At 42.4% G+C, this 19,135-nt stretch overlaps 1 protein-coding gene across 1 annotated transcript in view; it reads right to left on the bottom strand.

The window, feature by feature from the left end:
- Nucleotides 1-19,135, bottom strand: part of LOC118358828 (rhophilin-1-like) — a 45,288-nt gene that overhangs the window by 17,759 nt on the left and 8,394 nt on the right. Inside the window, exons 3-12 of the mRNA XM_052481150.1 lie at nt 18,986-19,101; nt 13,735-13,863; nt 10,921-10,996; nt 10,720-10,797; nt 10,259-10,383; nt 7,855-8,021; nt 7,129-7,316; nt 4,892-5,048; nt 4,601-4,726; nt 2,674-2,868 (exon numbers count right to left, since the gene is read on the bottom strand). Of these exons, the coding sequence (XP_052337110.1) occupies nt 2,674-2,868; nt 4,601-4,726; nt 4,892-5,048; nt 7,129-7,316; nt 7,855-8,021; nt 10,259-10,383; nt 10,720-10,797; nt 10,921-10,996; nt 13,735-13,863; nt 18,986-19,101 (1,357 nt within the window). The remainder of the gene's footprint in view (nt 1-2,673; nt 2,869-4,600; nt 4,727-4,891; nt 5,049-7,128; nt 7,317-7,854; nt 8,022-10,258; nt 10,384-10,719; nt 10,798-10,920; nt 10,997-13,734; nt 13,864-18,985; nt 19,102-19,135) is intronic.

The raw sequence follows: 19,135 nt of genomic DNA, 5'->3' as shown, positions 1-19,135 counted from the left end.
GAAACAACTCATGACTCCTTCCCCATGCTTGGGGCTCCCTAACCACTCTAAAACATTTCATCTGTTGGTGTGTGAGAAAAATGGTTTGGGGTCTTCTGTTTTGACACAGGAACATGGAGGAAAGTAGAGACCAGTGGGCGAGAGGTTTGGTGTTTAAAGGGCGGTGGCTGCTGCTACTGAAACTGTGTTAGCGTGTGCAGATATTGTGGCCATGTGCCAGTTAACTGTTCACGTCCTACATGTGGTCCATGCTCTTATTTCACAGGCAAAGAGAGCACACCTGACTCCAGGGAGAATCTGAATGTGCTGCTCACAATGTCTCATGTGACCTTGAAGAGGTGCACTGTGCCCAATCCGGCTACATTGTTGCCGACCCCTGATGACGGAGAACCTCATGACTGCACAGACCTTGTTGAAGATGGTATCCAAACCAAGGTCAGACTTAACTGACGTACCAATACAGAATGCCGATTTGGAAAAATGTGTGGATGGTTCAGCTCAGAGGTCTGACAAGGGAGAGCCGCTTGTGGCTTATGCTGTAACAGCATCTACTCCTCTTGAAAGTGCTAAATTGCCCTCACACCTCAGCTCAAGCTGCGGAGTTGTTTGCTCTTATGAGAGCTTGCATTTTGGCTAAAGGGCAAACTGTTACCATTTAAACTGACAGTAGATATGCATTTGGTACATGCTTTTGGAACCCTCTGGAAGCAGTGAGGTTCTCTCACGTCAGAAGACAATCTCACATTCGAAATTGGTTGACAACCTTTTAAAATGTGAGATTTATTGTCCGCTTTATTTGGAATGGCAAACCAGATCAAGTTAAATTAGCATATTTATATAATAATATTATAAATTATAATTATATAATTAAAACTTAAATATTAAGGCATTAAGCCTCTATTAAAGCCTCATTTGTACTGAAATTGTATATACAGTTTAAATCGGAAGTTTACATATCCTTAGGTTGGAGTCATTAAAACTCGTTCTTCAACCACTCCACAAATTTCTTGTTAACAAACTATAGTTTTGGCAAGTCGGTGAGGACATCTACTTCGTGCATGACACAAGTCATTTTCCCCAACAATTGTTTACAGACAGATTATTTCACTTCTAATTCATAGGACTTGTTTTACTGTGGATATAGATACTTCTGTACCCGTTTCCTCCAGCATCTTAACAAGGTCCTTTGTTGTTCTTGGATTGATTTGCACCAAAGTACGTTCATCTCTAGGAGACAGAACGCATCTCCTTCCTGAGTGGTATGACGGCTGCTTGGTCCCATGGTGTTTATACTTGCATACTAGTATTTGTACAGATGAACGTGGTACCTTCAGGCATTTGGAAATTGCTCCCAAGGATGAACCAGACTTGGAGGTCTACAAATTTGTTTCTGAGGTCTTGGCTTCTTTTATTTATTTATTTTATTTTCCCCATGATGTCAAGCAAAGAGACACTGAGTTTGAAGGTAGGCCTTGAAATACATCCACAGGTATACCTCCAATGGACTCAAATTATGTCAAATTGATTATCATATGCTTCTAAAGCCATGACCTAATTTTCTGGAATTTTCCAAACTTTTTAAAGTCACAGTCAACTTAGTGTATGCAAACTTCTGACCCACTGGAATTGGGATACAGTGAAATAATCTGTCTGTAAACAATTGTTGGAAAAATGACTTGTGTCATGCACAAAGTAGATGTCCTAACAGACTTCCCAAAACTATAGTTTGTTAGCAAAAAATGTGTGGAGTGGTTGAAAAACTAGTTAATGACTCCAACCTAAGTGTATGTAAACTTCTGACTGTATATAGATATAAAAATGAAATATCACATATACTTAACTATTCAGACCCTTTAGTCAGTGCTTTGAAGCACCTTTGGCAGTGAATACAGCCTAGAGTATTCTTGGGTATCATGCTCGGCACACCTGTATTTGGGGAGTTTCTCCCATTCTTCTCTGCAGATCCTCTCAAGCTCTGTCAGGTTGGATGGGGAGCGTCACAGCACAGCTATTTTCAGGTCTCTCCGGAGATGTTCGATCGGTTTCAAGTCCGGGCTCTGGCTGGGCCACTCAAGGACATTCAGAGACTTGTCCCGAACCCACTCCTATGTTGTCTTCGCTGTGTGCTTGGGGTCGTTGTACTGTTGAAAGGTGAACCTAAGCCCCAGCCAGAGGTCCTGAGCGCTCTGGAGCAGGTTTTCATCAAGTATCAAGCATTTTGAACACTTCCAAAAGTCTTATTATAACAGCAGTTCAGTGGGACTCATACGTAATAACGTTTAACACATATTTCCAGTTAAATGTACACCATTGATGTTGCTGTGTGATGCATCCCTCCAATAGAGTTCCAGTCACATGTAGAATCTCTGCCAACGCGCATTGAAGCTGTTCTGGCGGCTTGTGGTTACCCAACGCCCTATTAAGACCCTTTATGATGGTGTTTCCTTTATTTTGACAGATATCTGTATCTCTACACATACACATGACATTGAAGCTGTTCTGGCGGCTTGTGGTTACCCAACACCCTATTAAGACCCTTTATGATGGTGTTTCCTTTATTTTGACAGATATCTGTATCTCTACACATACACATGACTTTAATGAAAAACTCACTCACACAACTGCACTCACACAGTCTAATTACTGGTGCTCACACTTACAAAACACACTCACAGTGTATCTCGGGAGCCTCTGCTGTCTCGTCGAAGTCGTCCTCTCGGTCCATCTCAGAGTATTTGTCCAAAGAGCGTTTGTGCACGAAGGAGAGCACCTCTTGTAGAATATCCATCTTCCTTAAGATCTTACACAGACCGTGTACTCTCATAGCTTCCTCATGTCTGATCAACGCACGACGCAGGTGGGCCTTACCTAGAGCACTCACGCAAAGACAGACACACAGGAAAAGCTTTAGTAGGATCTCACAAAGGCCATGCTTGTGCATCAAATATAGATACAGTTGAAGTCAGAAGTTCACATAAACTAGTTTTAATGACTCCAAACTAAGTGTTTCCACCACTCGTTTGTCAACCACTCCAAAAATGTATTGGCAACAAACTATAGTTTTTGCAAGTCGATTAGGACACCTACTTTTGGCATGACAATTCATTTTTCCAACAGTTATTAAAAGACAGATTATTTCACTGTATCACAATTCCAGTGGGTCAGAAGTTTACATACACGAAGTTGACTGTGCCTTTAACCAGCTTGGAAAATTCCAGAAAATGTCATGGCTTTAGAAGCTTCTGATAGGCTAATTGACATCATTTGAGTCAATTGGAGGTGTACCTGTGGATGTATTTCAAGGCCTACCTTCAAACCCAGTGCCTCGTTGCTTGACATCATGGGAAAATCAAAAGAAAATCAGCCAAGACCTCAGAAACAAATTTGTAGATCTCCACAAGTGTGGGTCATCATTGGGAGCAATTTCCAAACGCCTGAAGGTACCACGTTGATCTGTACAAACAATAGTACACAAGTATAAACACCATGGGACCACGCAGCCGTCATACCGCTCAGGAAGGAGACACATTCTGTCTCTTAGAGATTAACGTCTTTTGGTGCGAAAAGAGAAAATCAATACCAGAACAACAGCAAAGGACCTTGTGAAGATGCTGGAGGAAACAGGTACAAAAGTATCTATTTCCACAGTAAAACAAGTCCTATATAGACATAACCTGAAAGGCCGCTCAGCAAGGAAGAAGCCACTGCTCCAAAACCGCCATAAAAAAAACAGACTACGATTTGCAACTGCACATGGGGACAAAGATTGTACTTTTTGGAAAAAAGTAGTCTGGCCTGATGAAACGAAAACAGAACTGTTTGGCCATAATGACCATCGTTATGTTTGGAGGAAAAAGGGGGAGGCTTGCAAGCTGAAGAACACCATCCCAACCGTGAAGCACAGGGGTGGCAGCCTCATGTTGTGGGGGTGCTTTGCTGCAGGAGGGACTGGTTCACTTCACAAAATAGATGGCATCATGAGGCAGGAAAATGATGTGGATATATTGAATCAGTCAGGAAGTTAAAGCTTGGTCACAAATGGGTCTTCCAAATGGACAATGACCAAGCATACTTACAAAGTTGTGGCAAAATGGCTTAAGGACAACAAAGTCAAGGTATTGGAGTGGCCATCACAAAGCCCTGATCTCAATCCTATAGAAAATGTGTGGGCAGAACTGAAAAAGCGTGTGCGAGCAAGGAGGCATAAAAACCTGACTCAGTTACACCAGCTCTGTCAGGAGGAATGGGCCAAAATTCACCCAACTTATTGTGGGAAGCTTGTGGAAGGCTACCTGAAACATTTGACCCACGTTAAACAATTTAAAGGCAATGCTAGAAAATACTAATTGACCGTATGTAAACATCTGACCCACTGGGAATGTGATGAAAGAAATAAAAGCTGAAATAAATCACTACTATTATTCTGACATTTCACATTCTTAAAATAAAGTGGTGATCCTAACTGACCTAAGACAGGGGATTTTTACTAGGATTAAATGTCAGGAATTGTGAAAAACTGAGTTAATGTATTTGGCTAAGGTATAAACTTTCAACTTCAACTGTATGCGTTTGTGTGTGTGGTGAGTGCGAGCGTTCTCACCCAGTTTGCGTCTCTCCTCGGGTTCTCTGAGCACCTGGCTGAGTGGGGGTCCAGCAGGAATACTGACATGGAGCTGGAGGAGAGCCTTCTCTCCCTCTTCATCACACTCTTCTTCATCAATGGACTCTACGGGACACAACACACACTGGCAGATAGACACACATTTACTGGAATACACACACTCATACTAAAAACTCACACAAACAGGACAATTTCCGAACCACCACAATCGTCATTCCTGTAATCATCAATATCAGACTCAACATAAACCCACCTCACGGTGGAACTTACGTGTGCGGTCACAGAGAGCGACAGCAGCATAGTAGTGTGAGAGAGCTCTGAAGTGTTCTGCTTTCACCTGAACCATGGAGGCCCAGGAGAATGGGACATAGTCCTTCACTAGGGGCTGAGACATGGTCTGCAGCACCAAGCTATACACATCTGATACCTATAGCGAGAGAGAGAGAGTAAAAGATGGATGAAGAGAGACAGGAGAATGGAACATAGGCTTTCACTAGGGGCTGAGACATGGTCTGGAGCACCAAGTTACAATTAAACACAGTCTCAAATAGCCACCTGTCCCTTTTAATAGCCGGTCAACGGCACACACTTCAGCAAATAAACACGGTTTCAAATAAACTCTAGGTCTAAATGAATCATTTACGAGGTCACCATGAATTGTTTACAAGGTTTAATGTTTGATTTGTTACATTAAATAATTCAGTAATGACTCCAAAAAATAAATGGCGATCATCCGTTTTTAAAATCGCCAGTAAGAAACAACTGAGAACTGCTAGCACAAAAACAGTAAACAACTTTAGGGGTACATACACTGCTGATTTTCTAGGGGTGCCATCTAATGGCAAAAGTAAGAACTGACAAATGCACAGTTAAAAGAGGAGAATAATATTATTCTGTCAAGGAAAAGAGAGTCATTTATATATATATATATATATATATATATATATATATATATATATATATATATGGAGAGAGAAATGTGACAGTGTGCAAATGATAACAGTGCAGAAAAGGGAGAAATGTATTAAAATGCTGGAAGTGATGAATGCTGAAATTAAACAATTAACTACGCAAATCAGCAAAAGCTGTGCATTAAATAGACGCCTAACTCAAATAGAACCCTGTCTGTAATAAGTGACTGTGGAGTTCAGTGATTTAAGCAAATAAATGTCCGGGCTATTAAGTTTTACAGTATATAGGTCTTATACCTACAGAGAGAGAGAGAGAAAGACGACACAGGACAGGCTATGCTAACTGCTCCCGGGGAAAGGTAGAGAAAGAGCTGGATTTCCTATTACACTGTGAAAAATACTTTGTTCTATTTTATAGTTTCAAATTCGTTGCAATGAATGATAATCTTTTTTCCAAAAACTATTAAAAAAATATATTTATTGGATGAAAAACCAAAATGTGTAGTTTGGGCAGACAAGGACAGTATGTGGCCTCCTGCCACAACCAGAGGGCCAGTCAGTGAAAAGTACAATGCAACAATAGTATTTGCAATTTTGTTTTGTTTTGGCTTTCATACACTATACATACAAAAAAAGCATGTGGACACCAATTCATATCAGTGAATTCTGCTACTTCAGCGACACCCATTGCTGACAGGTGTATAAAAATCGAGCACAGTCATGCAGTCTACATAGACAAACAATGGCAGTCGAATGGCCTTACTGAAGAGCTCAGTGACTTTCAACGTGACACTGGCATCGGACGTCACCTTTCCAACAAGTCAGTTCGTCAAATTTCTGCCCTGATCGAGCTGCCCCAGGTCAACTGTAGGTGCTGTTATTGTGAAGTGGAAACGTCTAGGAGCAACAACGGCTCAACCGCGAAGTGGTAGGCCACACAAGCTCACATAACGGGACCGCAGAGTGCTGAAGAGCATAAAAATAATCTCATCGGTTGCAACACCCACCCACAACCAAGTTCCAAAATGGAAGCAAAGTCAGCCCAAGAACTGTTCGTCGGTAGCTTCGTGAAATGGGTTTCCATGGCCGAGCAGCAGCACACAAGCCTACATCACCATACGCAATGCCAAGAGTCAACTGGACTTGTGTAAAGCTTCCCTTAGATCCAGTGAAGGGAAATCTTAATGCTACAGCATACAAAGTAGGAATTTGTCTGACTGCGAGCCAGGGGCTGTTTTCATGGTTCGGTTCCAACATCTAGTGGAAAGCCTCCAGAAGATGGAGGCTGTTATAGCAGCAATGCTAGGGTCCCCTTAGATCCAGTGCCATATGGCTTCTCAGGTAAAAATCTTAATGCTACAGCATACAAATGATATTCTGGATGATTCTGTGCTTGCCCAAGTTTGTGGCAGAGAAAGAGAGAGGGGGACAGAGAAAGAGAGAGAGGGGGACAGAGAAAGAGAGTGAGGTGAACAGAAGAGAACTCTGCACTGGATCAAGGTCATGAGCACCAGTGAAAAGAACATGTTGGCTATCTACACACACACACACACACACACACACACACACACACACACACACACACAGGTCCCTCACTCGTGCAGCCTCTTGAGCCACTTGTAGTTGGGAGGTGAAGTGTGTGTCCTGCGTGGTGAGTGTGACCCTTTCGAACACACACTCCTGTACTTGGGCGATCATCAGCCGGACCAGCATGCATAGCGACGGGCCGCTCATATCCAGACTGGGAGCGTTGGAAAAGTTCTCCTTCAGGAAGTTAAATGCACCTAGACACACCCAGATTTTATACACTTTTATAGTTTACAGGTTTATACAAAAAAACAACTAGAAACGCAGAAAAAATAATGACAGTTGCACATGAAATGTATGATCTGCAGTTGTGTGTGAACTCCAACTGTGGTGTGTTATTGTGTAGAATCTCAGGCAAATGGTATTTCCTCACCAGGGCCCCTTGTGGTTGTGTTCCTGTAATAGTAGTTTGTATGTGTGTGCGTGCGTGCCTGCCATGTGTGTGTGTGTGTATGTGTGTGTGTGTGTGTGTGTGCGTGCCTGCCATGTGTGTGTGTGTGTGTGTGTGTGTGTGTGTATGTATGTGTGTGCGTGCGTGCCTGCCATGTGTGTGTGTGTGTGTGTGTATGTGTGCCTGCCATGTGTGTGTGTGTGTGTGTGTGTGTGTGCCTGCCATGTGTGTATGTGTATGTGTGTGTGTGTGTGTGCCTGCCATGTGTGTATGTGTATGTGTATGTGTATGTGTATGTGTATGTGTGTGTGTGTGTGTGTGTGTGTGTGTGTGTTTAGGCCTACCTGCAGCTCTCTGGAAGGCGTCTATAGCCCGGTCTATGCCAGCTGCAGCAGAGCGGTCCTGTCTGGCTCCTATCTGTGTGTAGAGAGCTCCCACATTGAACAGCACACTTCCCTTCTCAAATGCCAACGCACGCTGGCATGACGGCACACCTGTCAGAGAGTCATACCTAGAGACGGTTAGGGGGGCATGAGAGAGAGAGAGAGGGGTGTTTAGAGTAATTCTAAACTTAAAAAACAAGAGTGAAGATTGGTGAGACAGTCATTCCTAACATCCAAGGTTGTTGTGTGAGAAAATAAAAAAGGTTGAGTGGGTGAGGTAGATACAGAGCCTTCAGAAAGTATTCACAACTTTTTCCACTTTTTTTTTTTTACCTTTATTTAACCAGGCAAGTCAGTTAAGAACAAATTCTTATTTTCAATGACGGCCTAGGAACAGTGGGTTAACTGCCTGTTCAGGGACAGAACGACAGATTTGTACCTTGTCGGCTCAGGGATTCGAACTTGCAACCTTTCGGTTACTAGTCCAACGCTCTAACCACTAGGCTACCCTGCTACAGCCTGAATTTAAAATAGATTACATTTAGATTTTGTGTCACTGGCCTTAACACGATACCCCCAAGATAATGTCGGCTCAAGTGCAACCTTTCGGTTACTAGGCTCTAACCACTAGGACCCTGCTACAGCCTGAATTTTAGATTACATTTAGATTTTGTGTCACTGGCTCTGGATAAGGTGAATGCACGTCTGCTAAATGACTTAAATGTAAATGTTAAATGTAGAATTATGCTTTTAGAATGATTATTTTATTATTTACAAATGAAAGGCTGTCAATAAGTATTCAACGCCTTTGTTATGGCCTAAATAAGTTCAGGAGTAAAAATGTGCTTAACAAGTCACACAAGTTCTTGTGTCTCGCAAAGAAGGGCACCTATTGGTAGAGAAAAAAGAAGAAAACAAAGCAGAGATTCAATATCCCTTTTAGCATGATGAAGTTATTCATTACAATTTGGATGGTGTATCATTTTGAACTCAGTTGCCGGAGAGGATTTGTCCTGGGATATAAACATTGAGATGTTATTTTACCTGAAATGCACAAGCTCCTCTACTCCGCCAATTAATCCACACATAAAACAGCCAACTGAATCGTTTCTAGTCATCTCTCCTCCTTCCAGGCTTTTTCATCTTTGAACTTACATGGTGATATGGCATCTAAACTTTCATAGTATTACCATGACTACAGGTAAAACAGTTCATCTTTCAATCACCCACGTGGGTGTAAGCAATGAGGAGATGGCACGTGGGTACCCGCTTCTATAAACCAAAGAGGAGATGGGATAGGCAGGACTTTAAGCGCGATTTGCGTCAGAAATAGAAAGGAGTTCTATTTTAGCCCTTGGCATCGCAGATGCTCTTTGGCGCGTGCGGGCAGTTTTTGTGCAATAATTGAATAACATGGATTTCTAGATTTATTTTGCGAACGCTCGCGCACGCGACGTGTCCAGTCTGGTCAGCATGTTCGAGTTGAATGACTATGATAAAGAGAAAACGGAGGATGGATCAACAACATTGTAGTTACTCCACAATACTAACCTAAACTACAGAGTGAAAAGAGTACAGAATAAAAATGTGTTTTCAATAAAGTACTAAAGTAAAACAACAAGAAAGGTGGCAGAGAAAATAACTTTATGTCCTGAATAAAAAGTGTTATGTTTGGGGAAAATCCAACGCAACATATCACAAAGTACAACTTCATATTTTCAAGCATGGTGGTGGCTGAATCATGTTATGGGTATGATTGTCATTGGCAAGGACTAGGGAGTATTTTAGGATAAAAAGTAAATGGAAGAGCTAAGCACAGGCATAATTCTAGAGGAAAACCTGGTTCAGTCTGCTTCCCAACAGACACTGGGAGATGGAATTCATCTTTCAGCAGGACAATAACCTAAAACACAAGGCCAAAATATACACTGGAGTTGCTTACCAAGACAATATTGAATGTTCCCGAGTGGCCTAGTGACAGTTTTTAATTAAAATTTCCTTGAAAATACATGGCAAGACTTGAAAATGGCTGTCTAGCAATGATCAACAACCAACTTGTACAATCCAGGTGTGCAAAGCTCTTAGAGACACCCAGAAAAGATGTGATTGTAACATGTATTGACTCAGGGGTGTGAATACTTCTCTGAAACTAGATATGTCTGTATTTCATTTTCAATAAATGAGCAAACTTTACTAAAAACATGTTCTCACGTTGTCATTATGGGGTAGTGTGAGAAAATATAAAAAATGTGGAACAATTCAAGGGTATGAATAAAGGAGAGGGGGAACCCAGAAAGGTTTCCGTGTGTGTGTCCTTTCTGAAGGCACTGTAAGTGAAGAGTTTGTGTGAGACTAAGAGTCTGACCAGTGGAAGTGGACTCCTAGTGTTCTGTGTGGGGGGAAGAACCTCTGGTCCAGATAGTACAGCTGGTTATAATACTCTACCAGGAGCTCCAAACCTGCCTCGTTACGACTGGGGGTACGCATGTCCTGATGGTCACAGGGGCATATATTAGCACACACACTCATATATTAGCACACACACACACACTCATATTTTAGAACACACACACTCAATGAAACACATGACTGTATAACAATACATTTACAAGCTATGTCAACAACATTAATATGTGACCACATTTACCAACTAAAACAATTGTTAATTCACAAAACAGTGTATAATATCGTTTACACACCCACAGTGTATAAATGATATGATACTCAGAATTATCAAACATTTAGCCGGCCAGTTTATATTGTTAGTGATATAGCTAAAGCCACTAGGTGGCAGTGCTTTCAAGAGCGGTTGACTTCTGTTCTAACCTGTCTGAGCTCCATAAACTCCTTGATTTCCTTCTCAAACAGAGAGCTGTCCTCCCTGTAGTGCTCACAGATATATTCCTAAGAGAGAAGGGCAGAAGGGCAGAGGATAGTCACTTCAACAGAGAGATCAGTCACTTCAAAACACACAAAGAGACCGAGAGAGTGAGCACGCAAGAGCGAGAGAGATATTTTTCTCCTCACCTTGAGAGGAACAGTGAGGTCCACTTCCTTGGTCTCCTTCAGACCCAGTGGGATCATGGGAACATTGATGGCTTCACTGAAGGAGAGAGAAGAGAGATCAATATGTGTGTGAAAAGACACATCACATACCTCCACAGACAAACGCAAATCTGCCTCCCCCCACACCATCCCTATTATGACAGTAAGCCCTCACCCCTCCTAAATGTTCCACCTCAAAATCACAAAATTAAACTCATTTCAATACTCAGAACTGGTAATACTTGTAACTGGAGCGGAGCGGGCTGCTGAAGTCAGGACTCTGTGCTGGCCAGTCAAGTTCTTCCACAGATCTCAACAATCCATTTCTGTAAGGACCTCGCTTTGTGCCCGGGGGCATTGTCATGCTGAAACAGGACAGGGCCTTCTCCAAACTGTTGCCACAAAGTTGGAAGCACAGAATCGTCTAGAGTGTCATTGCTTGCTGTAGCATTAATATTTCCCTTCACTGGAACTAAGGGGCCTATCCCGAACCATGAGAAACAGCCCCAGACTATTACTCCTCCTCCACCAAACTTTACAGTTGCCACTATGCATTGGGGCAGTTAGCATTCTCCTAGCATCTACAAAACTCAGATTTGTCGGGCAGACTGCCAGATAGCGAAGCGGGATTCATCATTCCAGAGAACGTGTTTCTACTGCTCCAGAGTCCAATGGCGGAGGGCGTTACACCACCCCAGCAGACGCTTGGCCTTGCACATGCTGATCTTAGGCTCGTCTGTGGCTCGTCTGTAAGCTTCCGACAGTTCTTGTGCTGAGGTTGCTTGCAGAGGCAGTTTGAAACTTGGTAGTGAGTGTTGCAACCGAGGGCAGATGATTTTTACGTGCGTCAGCACACAGCGGCCCCATTATGTGAGCTTGTGTGGCCTACCACTTTACAGCGGAGCCGTTGTTGCTCCTAGACATTTCCACTTCAGAATAACAGCACTTACAGTTGCAGGGCAGACATTTGACAAACAGACTTTTTGGAAAGGTGGCATCTTATGACGGTCTCACTTTGAAAGTCACTGAGCTCTTCAGGTAAGGCCATCCTACAGCTAATGTTTGTCTATGGAGATTGCATGGCTGTGTGCTCGATTTTATACACCTGTCAGCAACGAGTGTGGCTGAAATAGCCGAATCCATATACTTTTGTATATATTGTACTTTGAAGAACTAGTCAAATTATTTCATCAGACAGCTCTGCAGCATACTTAGACAGGCTAGCCAAGCAAAAAAGCATGACTAAAGACTGTACAGTATGTTGAGCACAGATAACATCGTCTGGTTGGCTAGCTGCAACTGCCTCAGCAGAGATGCGATGACTTTAAAAATAAAAGTCAACTCTACACAATTGAAATAGTATTTTTTCATAGTAATTTCCCATTTTTCTGTTGAGGCTCTGCACTTTCACTGGCTGTTGTCATATCAATCCCGCAGCCCTAAAGGTAATTGTTTATGGTTCATTGAACTAGCGTGGGAAACAGTGTTTAAACCCTTTACAATGAAGATCTGACGTTATTTGTTTATGGTTCATTGAACTAGCATGGGAAACCGTGTTTAAACCCTTTACAATGAAGATCTGATGTCATTTCGATTTTTACCAATTATCTTTGAAAGACAGGGACCTGAAAAAGGGACGTTTCTTTTTTTGCTGAGTTTAGTACCGGGACAGACCCCCTTGCCTCCAGAACAGCCGGAATTCTTCAGGGCATGTATTCTAAGGTGTGGCATTGAAACATTCCTCAACTGGTATCAAGGGACCTAACTTGTGCCAGGAAAACATTCCCAACACCACCGCAACCAGCCTGTACCGTTGACACCAGGCATGATGGGGCCATGGACTAATGCTGCTAACGCCAAATCCTGACTCTGGCATCAGCATGATGTAACAGGAACCAGGAATTGTCGGTCCAGGGAATGTTTTTCAATTCAATTGTCCAGTGTTGGTGATCTCGTGCGCACCGGAGCAGCTTCTTCTTGTTTTTAGATGATACAAGTGGAACCCATTGTAGTCATCTCCTGCAACAGCCCATCCTTGACAAGGACCAACAACTTGTGTGTTCCCGAGATGCCGTTCTGCACACCACTGTAGTACTGTGTCGTTATTTGCCTGTTTGGGGCCCGCCTGTTAGCTTGCATGATTCTTGCCATTCTCCTTCGACCCCTCAGCTGTTTTTGCCCACAGGGCTATCGCCGACGGGATGTTTTTTAGTTTGTCGCACCGTTCTCTAGACACTGTCGTGCGTGAAAATCTTAGGAGGCAGGCCGTTTGAGACACTGGAACCGGCGTGCCTAGCACCAACAATCATTAAAATATATATATAGTTTAACCTTTATTTAACTAGGCAAGACATACCATGCTCAAAGTCACTTGTTTTTCCCCATTCTAACGTTCAATTGAATTAATAGCAGTCGGATTAAGTGAAAGGCAATTACTTTATATGAACATGTATTGCAATGCGAAACATGTATTCCTTGAGGAAACACTTACGTTTGGTGAAAAAGTGACTGTGTGTTGTACTTAGTCAAATGTAAATGTGTTTTGAAACGACTACCTTTTTTGATGATCTGTTTGGAGTTTTGTACTAAGAGTTGTGAAAATTGCACCAAAGCGACTGAACAAAAACTGCAATGAGTCTAAATCAAAGGATTTGCACCACTTGTGACCCTGAGCTTCAGCTGGGCTGGATTACCAGTGCCTCATTACTAGCATACCAGGCCACTCTCATTAGGCTATAATTAAAGCAAATAGGCCACCGTCACATTGAGTGTCCTCCACCTCAGTGTGTGTGTTACCTCTCTGTCTGGTAGACCTCCATACTGCTGTTGAGCTCCTCTAGTTCTTCCTTCAGTAGCTGCAGGTTGGAGTTGACAAAGCTCAGCTCTAGAGCCACAGTCTCCTTCACTTTGTTGTTAGTGGTGGCTCTGCAACACACAAGTACATTCATATGGGACACCCTACCTGAAATAGGATGTACTAACGAGACCACGAGTCGCACTTCATCGTCACCTTGTGATCTTTATCCAGCTCAATCCGGTTCGACATAGTTCTGAATGGATGTACAGTAGCTCATACATCCTGTATTTATTGAGAAAAGGGCCTACTTCTACTTCACTTTCTGGGGCCCCAAGCAGTTTGGGACATAACACAGCACACTACACACACTTGATTTTTTAGTATTACCCCCAATACACACAGTCAAGAGGAACCCACTCAACCCAATTCTGTGATATATCCATTTTCCAAAAGAGTATTAGGAATCAACAAGAGCGAGTTAAACACACCTACTACAGGTGACTTGTCCCCTAATTATAAGGTGATCAATAACATTTAAACAACTCCCGTCCTTACACACACACACACACACACACACACACACACACACACACACACACCTTGAAGCACGCATCTGTGACTCTTTTCCCCCCTGCCCCCCACCGGCTAATCCCACATCAGACCTCCTACCCTCCTCACCCCACCCCAAAAACATGCACGTCTCTCTCTCTCTCCAGGACAAGCCAGTTTCAATCTGATTATGGTTAGCTTTAAAAGGCTTGCCATGTATCCCACTTCACACACAAACACACACACGATCTACAACAGAGTATTGCTGTTAAACTGTCTGATACCACCAGTGTATAATGTGAGTCACATAACTGTTATTTTACTCTAGGAAAAATACAAGGGCCTGTGTGTGCTCATCACTTCAGTTAAAGCAGTTAAAGACATCACTTCAGTTCACTTCAGTAAAAGCCCCTGTACTGCTCGGATTTCCAGTAACGAACTGAGTGATGTCATCCCCTATAGGATTAGACTAGTTAACTGTCGCTCGCAGTAGAATTCCTTTCCCAAAGTAGATAACACACTGGTCTGTTACACCAGCATGACAGCACATAATATGAAGCTCTCATGAGATTAGAGCTGACCCCAATTATTCGACTGGTCTACAGGCTGTTGGTCGACCAAGATGGTTTTTAGTCGAGCAGTAGCAAATAAATAAAATACACCCCCCCCCAATTCGGAAAGTGTTCAGACCCCTTGACTTGTTCCACATTTTATAATGTTACCCTTGTTCTAAAACATATTTTTACTTTGTTTCCCCTCAATCTACACACAATGCCAAAGCAAAAATGGATTTGAAATGTTTGCAACATTTATTAAAAATAAAACTGAAATATCAGATTTACATAAGTATTCAGTCCCTTTAGTCAGTACATTGTTGAAGCACCTTTGGCAGCAATTACAGCCTCGAGTCTTCTTGGGTATGACTTTACAAGCTTGGCACACCTGTATTTGGGGAGTTCCTCCCATTCTTCTCTGCAGATCCTCTCAACCTCTGTCAGGTTGGATGGGGAGCGTCGCCGCACAGCTATTTTCAGGTCTCTCCAGAGATGTTCAAATCCGGGCACTTTCTGGGCCACACGAGGACATTGACACTTGTCCCGAAGCCACTCCTGTGTTCTCTTGGCTGTGTCGTTGTTGTCCCGTTGGATGGAGTCCCTGCCGCTGACAAACATCCCCACAGCAGGATGCTGCCACACCATTCGTCACTGTACGGATGGTGCCAGGTTTTGTCCAGACATGACGCTTGCCATTCAGACCAAAAAAGTTTAAATTAAGATTATCAGACCATGGAATCCTGTTTCTCTCTGGTTGACACACACACCCATTCAAGGATTTATTATTTTCTACATCGTAGAATAATAGTGAAGACATCAAAACCATGAAATAGCACATATGGAATCATGTAGTAACCAAAAAATAAATAAGTGATAGTCCCACTAAACGCAAACCATATGGGATGACACATCACTGCAGAATGCTGTGGTAGCCATGCTGGTTAAGTGTGTCTTGAATTCTAAATAAATCACAGAAAGTGTCACCAGCAAAGCACCCCCACACCTCGACCATGAAGGCCCGATTCACGCAGTCTCCTCTGAACAGTTGATGTTGAGATGTCTGTTACTTGAACTCTGAAACATTTATCTGGGCTGCAATCTGAGGTGTAGTTAACTCGAATTAACTTATTCTCTGCAGTCTTCCTTTCCTGTGGCTGTCCTCACGAGCCAGTTTCATCATAGCGCTTAATTGTTTTTGTGACTGCACTTGAAGAAACGTTCAAAGTTCTTGACATTTTCCGTACTGACTGACCTTCATGTCTCAAAGTAATGGACTGTCGTTTCTCTTTGCTTATTTAAGCTGTTCTTGCCACAATATGGACTTGATCTTCTGTATACCACCCCTACCTTGTCACCACAACTGATTGGCTCAAATGCATTAAGGAAATAAATTCCACAAATTAACTTTTAACAAGGCACACCTGTTAATCGAAATGCATTCCAGGTGACTACCTCATGAAGCTGGTTGAGAGAATGCCAAGAGTGTGCAAAGCTCATCAATGCAAAGGGTTGCTACTTTTGAAGAATCTCAAATATATTTAGATTTTGTTTAGCACTTTTTGGTTACTACATGATTCCCATGTGTTATTTCATAGTTTTGATGTCGTCGCTAATATTCTAGAATGTAAAAAAAAAAAAAAAAAAGGTAAAATAAGAAATGTTTGCAGAGCGCACAATTTATGCTAGACTTGGATTATTTAATTTACCAGTTTTGTTAATTTGTTAGTCTTTTGTTTGGAGCGCTCCTGTCAATGTTGAGTAAGGACACGCACACATAGAAATAGGACTATAAATGCCCATTTGGGGATCTGATAGTATTTCTGATTGACTTAATGCACCACCACTAATGAGCTGTGAAACTTCTCAAAGTAGTGTTTTCTTCACCTCAAACAGCAAAAGCCTGTTTTTAAATCCATTGTGAATGACAATTCCTCAATGCGTTCGAAAAATCTTTCCAGCTCTCTCCCTTTCGATAACCACTCAGCGTGAAAGGGAAAAATGTCATGCTCTGATCCAGTGGAAATGTCATAAAATAGGCCTACTACTTACTCACTGGCACGGAAACTCTGGGGCCCAGAATGTGTGATACAATGTTGCAAGGAGCTTCAGGTCAGACTGAAGTTAATATTTGATACAATGTTTCAAGTTTGTTGCAGACAAACCATACATAGGATATTTCATTTTTCTCTGGAAATGTTCTACCTGCAGGCAGCAATGTTTTTATTTGTTGGTTTTATAGGGTATTTTTTACATAGTTGGCAAATGGAAATAAAGTTACTTGTCAGGTTTATCATTTAGATTTGGATAGAATTTTGATTAACCACGACAATGAATGATTTTGAGATAAGACATTATTATAAATTAAATTAAACGGTTCCATGAAAATGTGCAAATGAAAACCATAACTGGGACACAGATCAGTAGAAATGGTAAGCTACATTGGCTCCTTGTGTAGCCTATTACCGGCAACTTCAGGAGAGTAATGGCAAAAGCCAGTTGGAGCAGGATGAGGATGGTAATCTTGATCTCTGGCTCCCTTGAGTCATTTGAGTCTTATTTCATCAAACAGTGAACTTAAAGCATCAGACAAGCTCAATGCATATTTAGTTGATTATATATATGGAAAAATAAAATGGTCGAAAGGACAGATGACTTTAGTTCAACAGTTTTTTTCTGTTTATGTCTGGGATATTCCGACACACACGTTTGTCCGACTGGCATTGAACCGTAGTTTCCTGCATGATGCCAAAATATTATGTGTTAACCCACTGAACTAAAGCCTGGTCTTCCAATGACAATCAGCAATGAGATTCCTACAACAGCTGCCCTCCCTGGGAATCCTTCTTTCTGCCTGGAAAGGGAAAGATGCAGCAGCAGGACACAAAGCCTGTTGATTGGTGGCTGACTGGGGGTCTATTTGTCTCTGTGACCTAGTCCCAAAAATGGGGGAAGGACTGGGTGTTGCTGGTGGGTGTTATTACCCCCATCCCCTAGTACTCCCTTTTTAATAGTTCTCTCTCTCAAACCAAGCTGCATATTCGCAAGTACGACAATGTGATTCATGTCCTAGCCTGAATCAACACTGTTGACCATGACTCGACTATAAAAGCGCTGGTGAACAGGATACAGGGTGCATGAAATATCTACTCATTCGATGATCTTACTAATCTTACTTGCCATCTTTCTCAGAACCTAATTACGTCGGGCAAGAAAGAAAAATAGTAAGAGGTTTTGACACACAAACAGGGGAGGAATGGTTCTTTCAACTAGCTTGATGTTTATCTTATTAGATAATGACTCAGCCAAACAGACCATTAAAACAGAAGAATAAGGCACACTGCTATAAGTACGTCCTACTCATCATCATCATCATCATCATCATCTCCTCCTCTCAGATTAATATGCATGTTAAAGAGAGACAGTGTCCTATTATACCACTCAGACCAATCCAATACACCATGTCCTTCAGTGGCTCAAACACTACTAATAAGTGTAGGATAAACTTGATGAAATAAGAGTTGGGGGGAGAGAAAGAAAAGGCAGAGAGGGAGAGGATCAGAATTATGCTAATGCTCTTGAGATGGTTTGGTTTGATGCACTTTAAAAACCTTTAAAAACCTTTAAAAACCTAGCTCAGCTTTGATGTCCTGCCACCAGCTACTTTTCTGGAAAGAAAAAAAACCCACATTACTTTAAAAGGAGAGAACGATAACAGGCTGTATTATAACTGTTCAAGTTCAGCACAGGTCAAAGTGTGTGTGTGTGTGAGATTTACACTTCTGACAAAATACACGTGAAAAATGAAGGTGGAAAATAACAGGCATCAAACCTGTGGAAAGGCAATGCACAACCCCCACACACCATGGGACAAATAGTGATTTAAAAACAGGATGGTGTGGGTTTTTGGAGGTGCTCCCAATATACCCTAAAATAGTTGGGTATTTCCATCTGCCAGTGTTTGTATATGATAGAGCTCAATGTTTCCACAGGTAGTAGGGCTTGGGGTTCCCATTTCCACCACAGGGGAAGGGAGGGAGTGGATGCCCCGCAGAGCTGTGTACACACAGGAGCAGAGACAGTATTCGACCACTTGTACAATGACCTGTCCCTTCCCTCACCCCTGACCCCTGACCCCACCCCAGCTCACCTGAAGAGGTTCTCAGCCCCGGCCCTCATCCTCATCTCCTTGTTTATCTGCTGGTTGATACGAGCTCTACGGTGCTGCAGCTTACTGCGTTGGGTCTGGGAACAGGGATCACAACCCTGGAGAGAAAGAGGGGGATTGTAAGAGAGATTG

The sequence above is a fragment of the Oncorhynchus keta genome, chromosome 26 (assembly GCF_023373465.1).
Source record: "Oncorhynchus keta strain PuntledgeMale-10-30-2019 chromosome 26, Oket_V2, whole genome shotgun sequence".
NCBI classification, from domain to species: Eukaryota; Metazoa; Chordata; class Actinopteri; order Salmoniformes; family Salmonidae; genus Oncorhynchus; species Oncorhynchus keta.
Note: the sequence above shows the minus strand (reverse complement) of the source record. Positions and strands in the feature narration are given on the sequence as shown.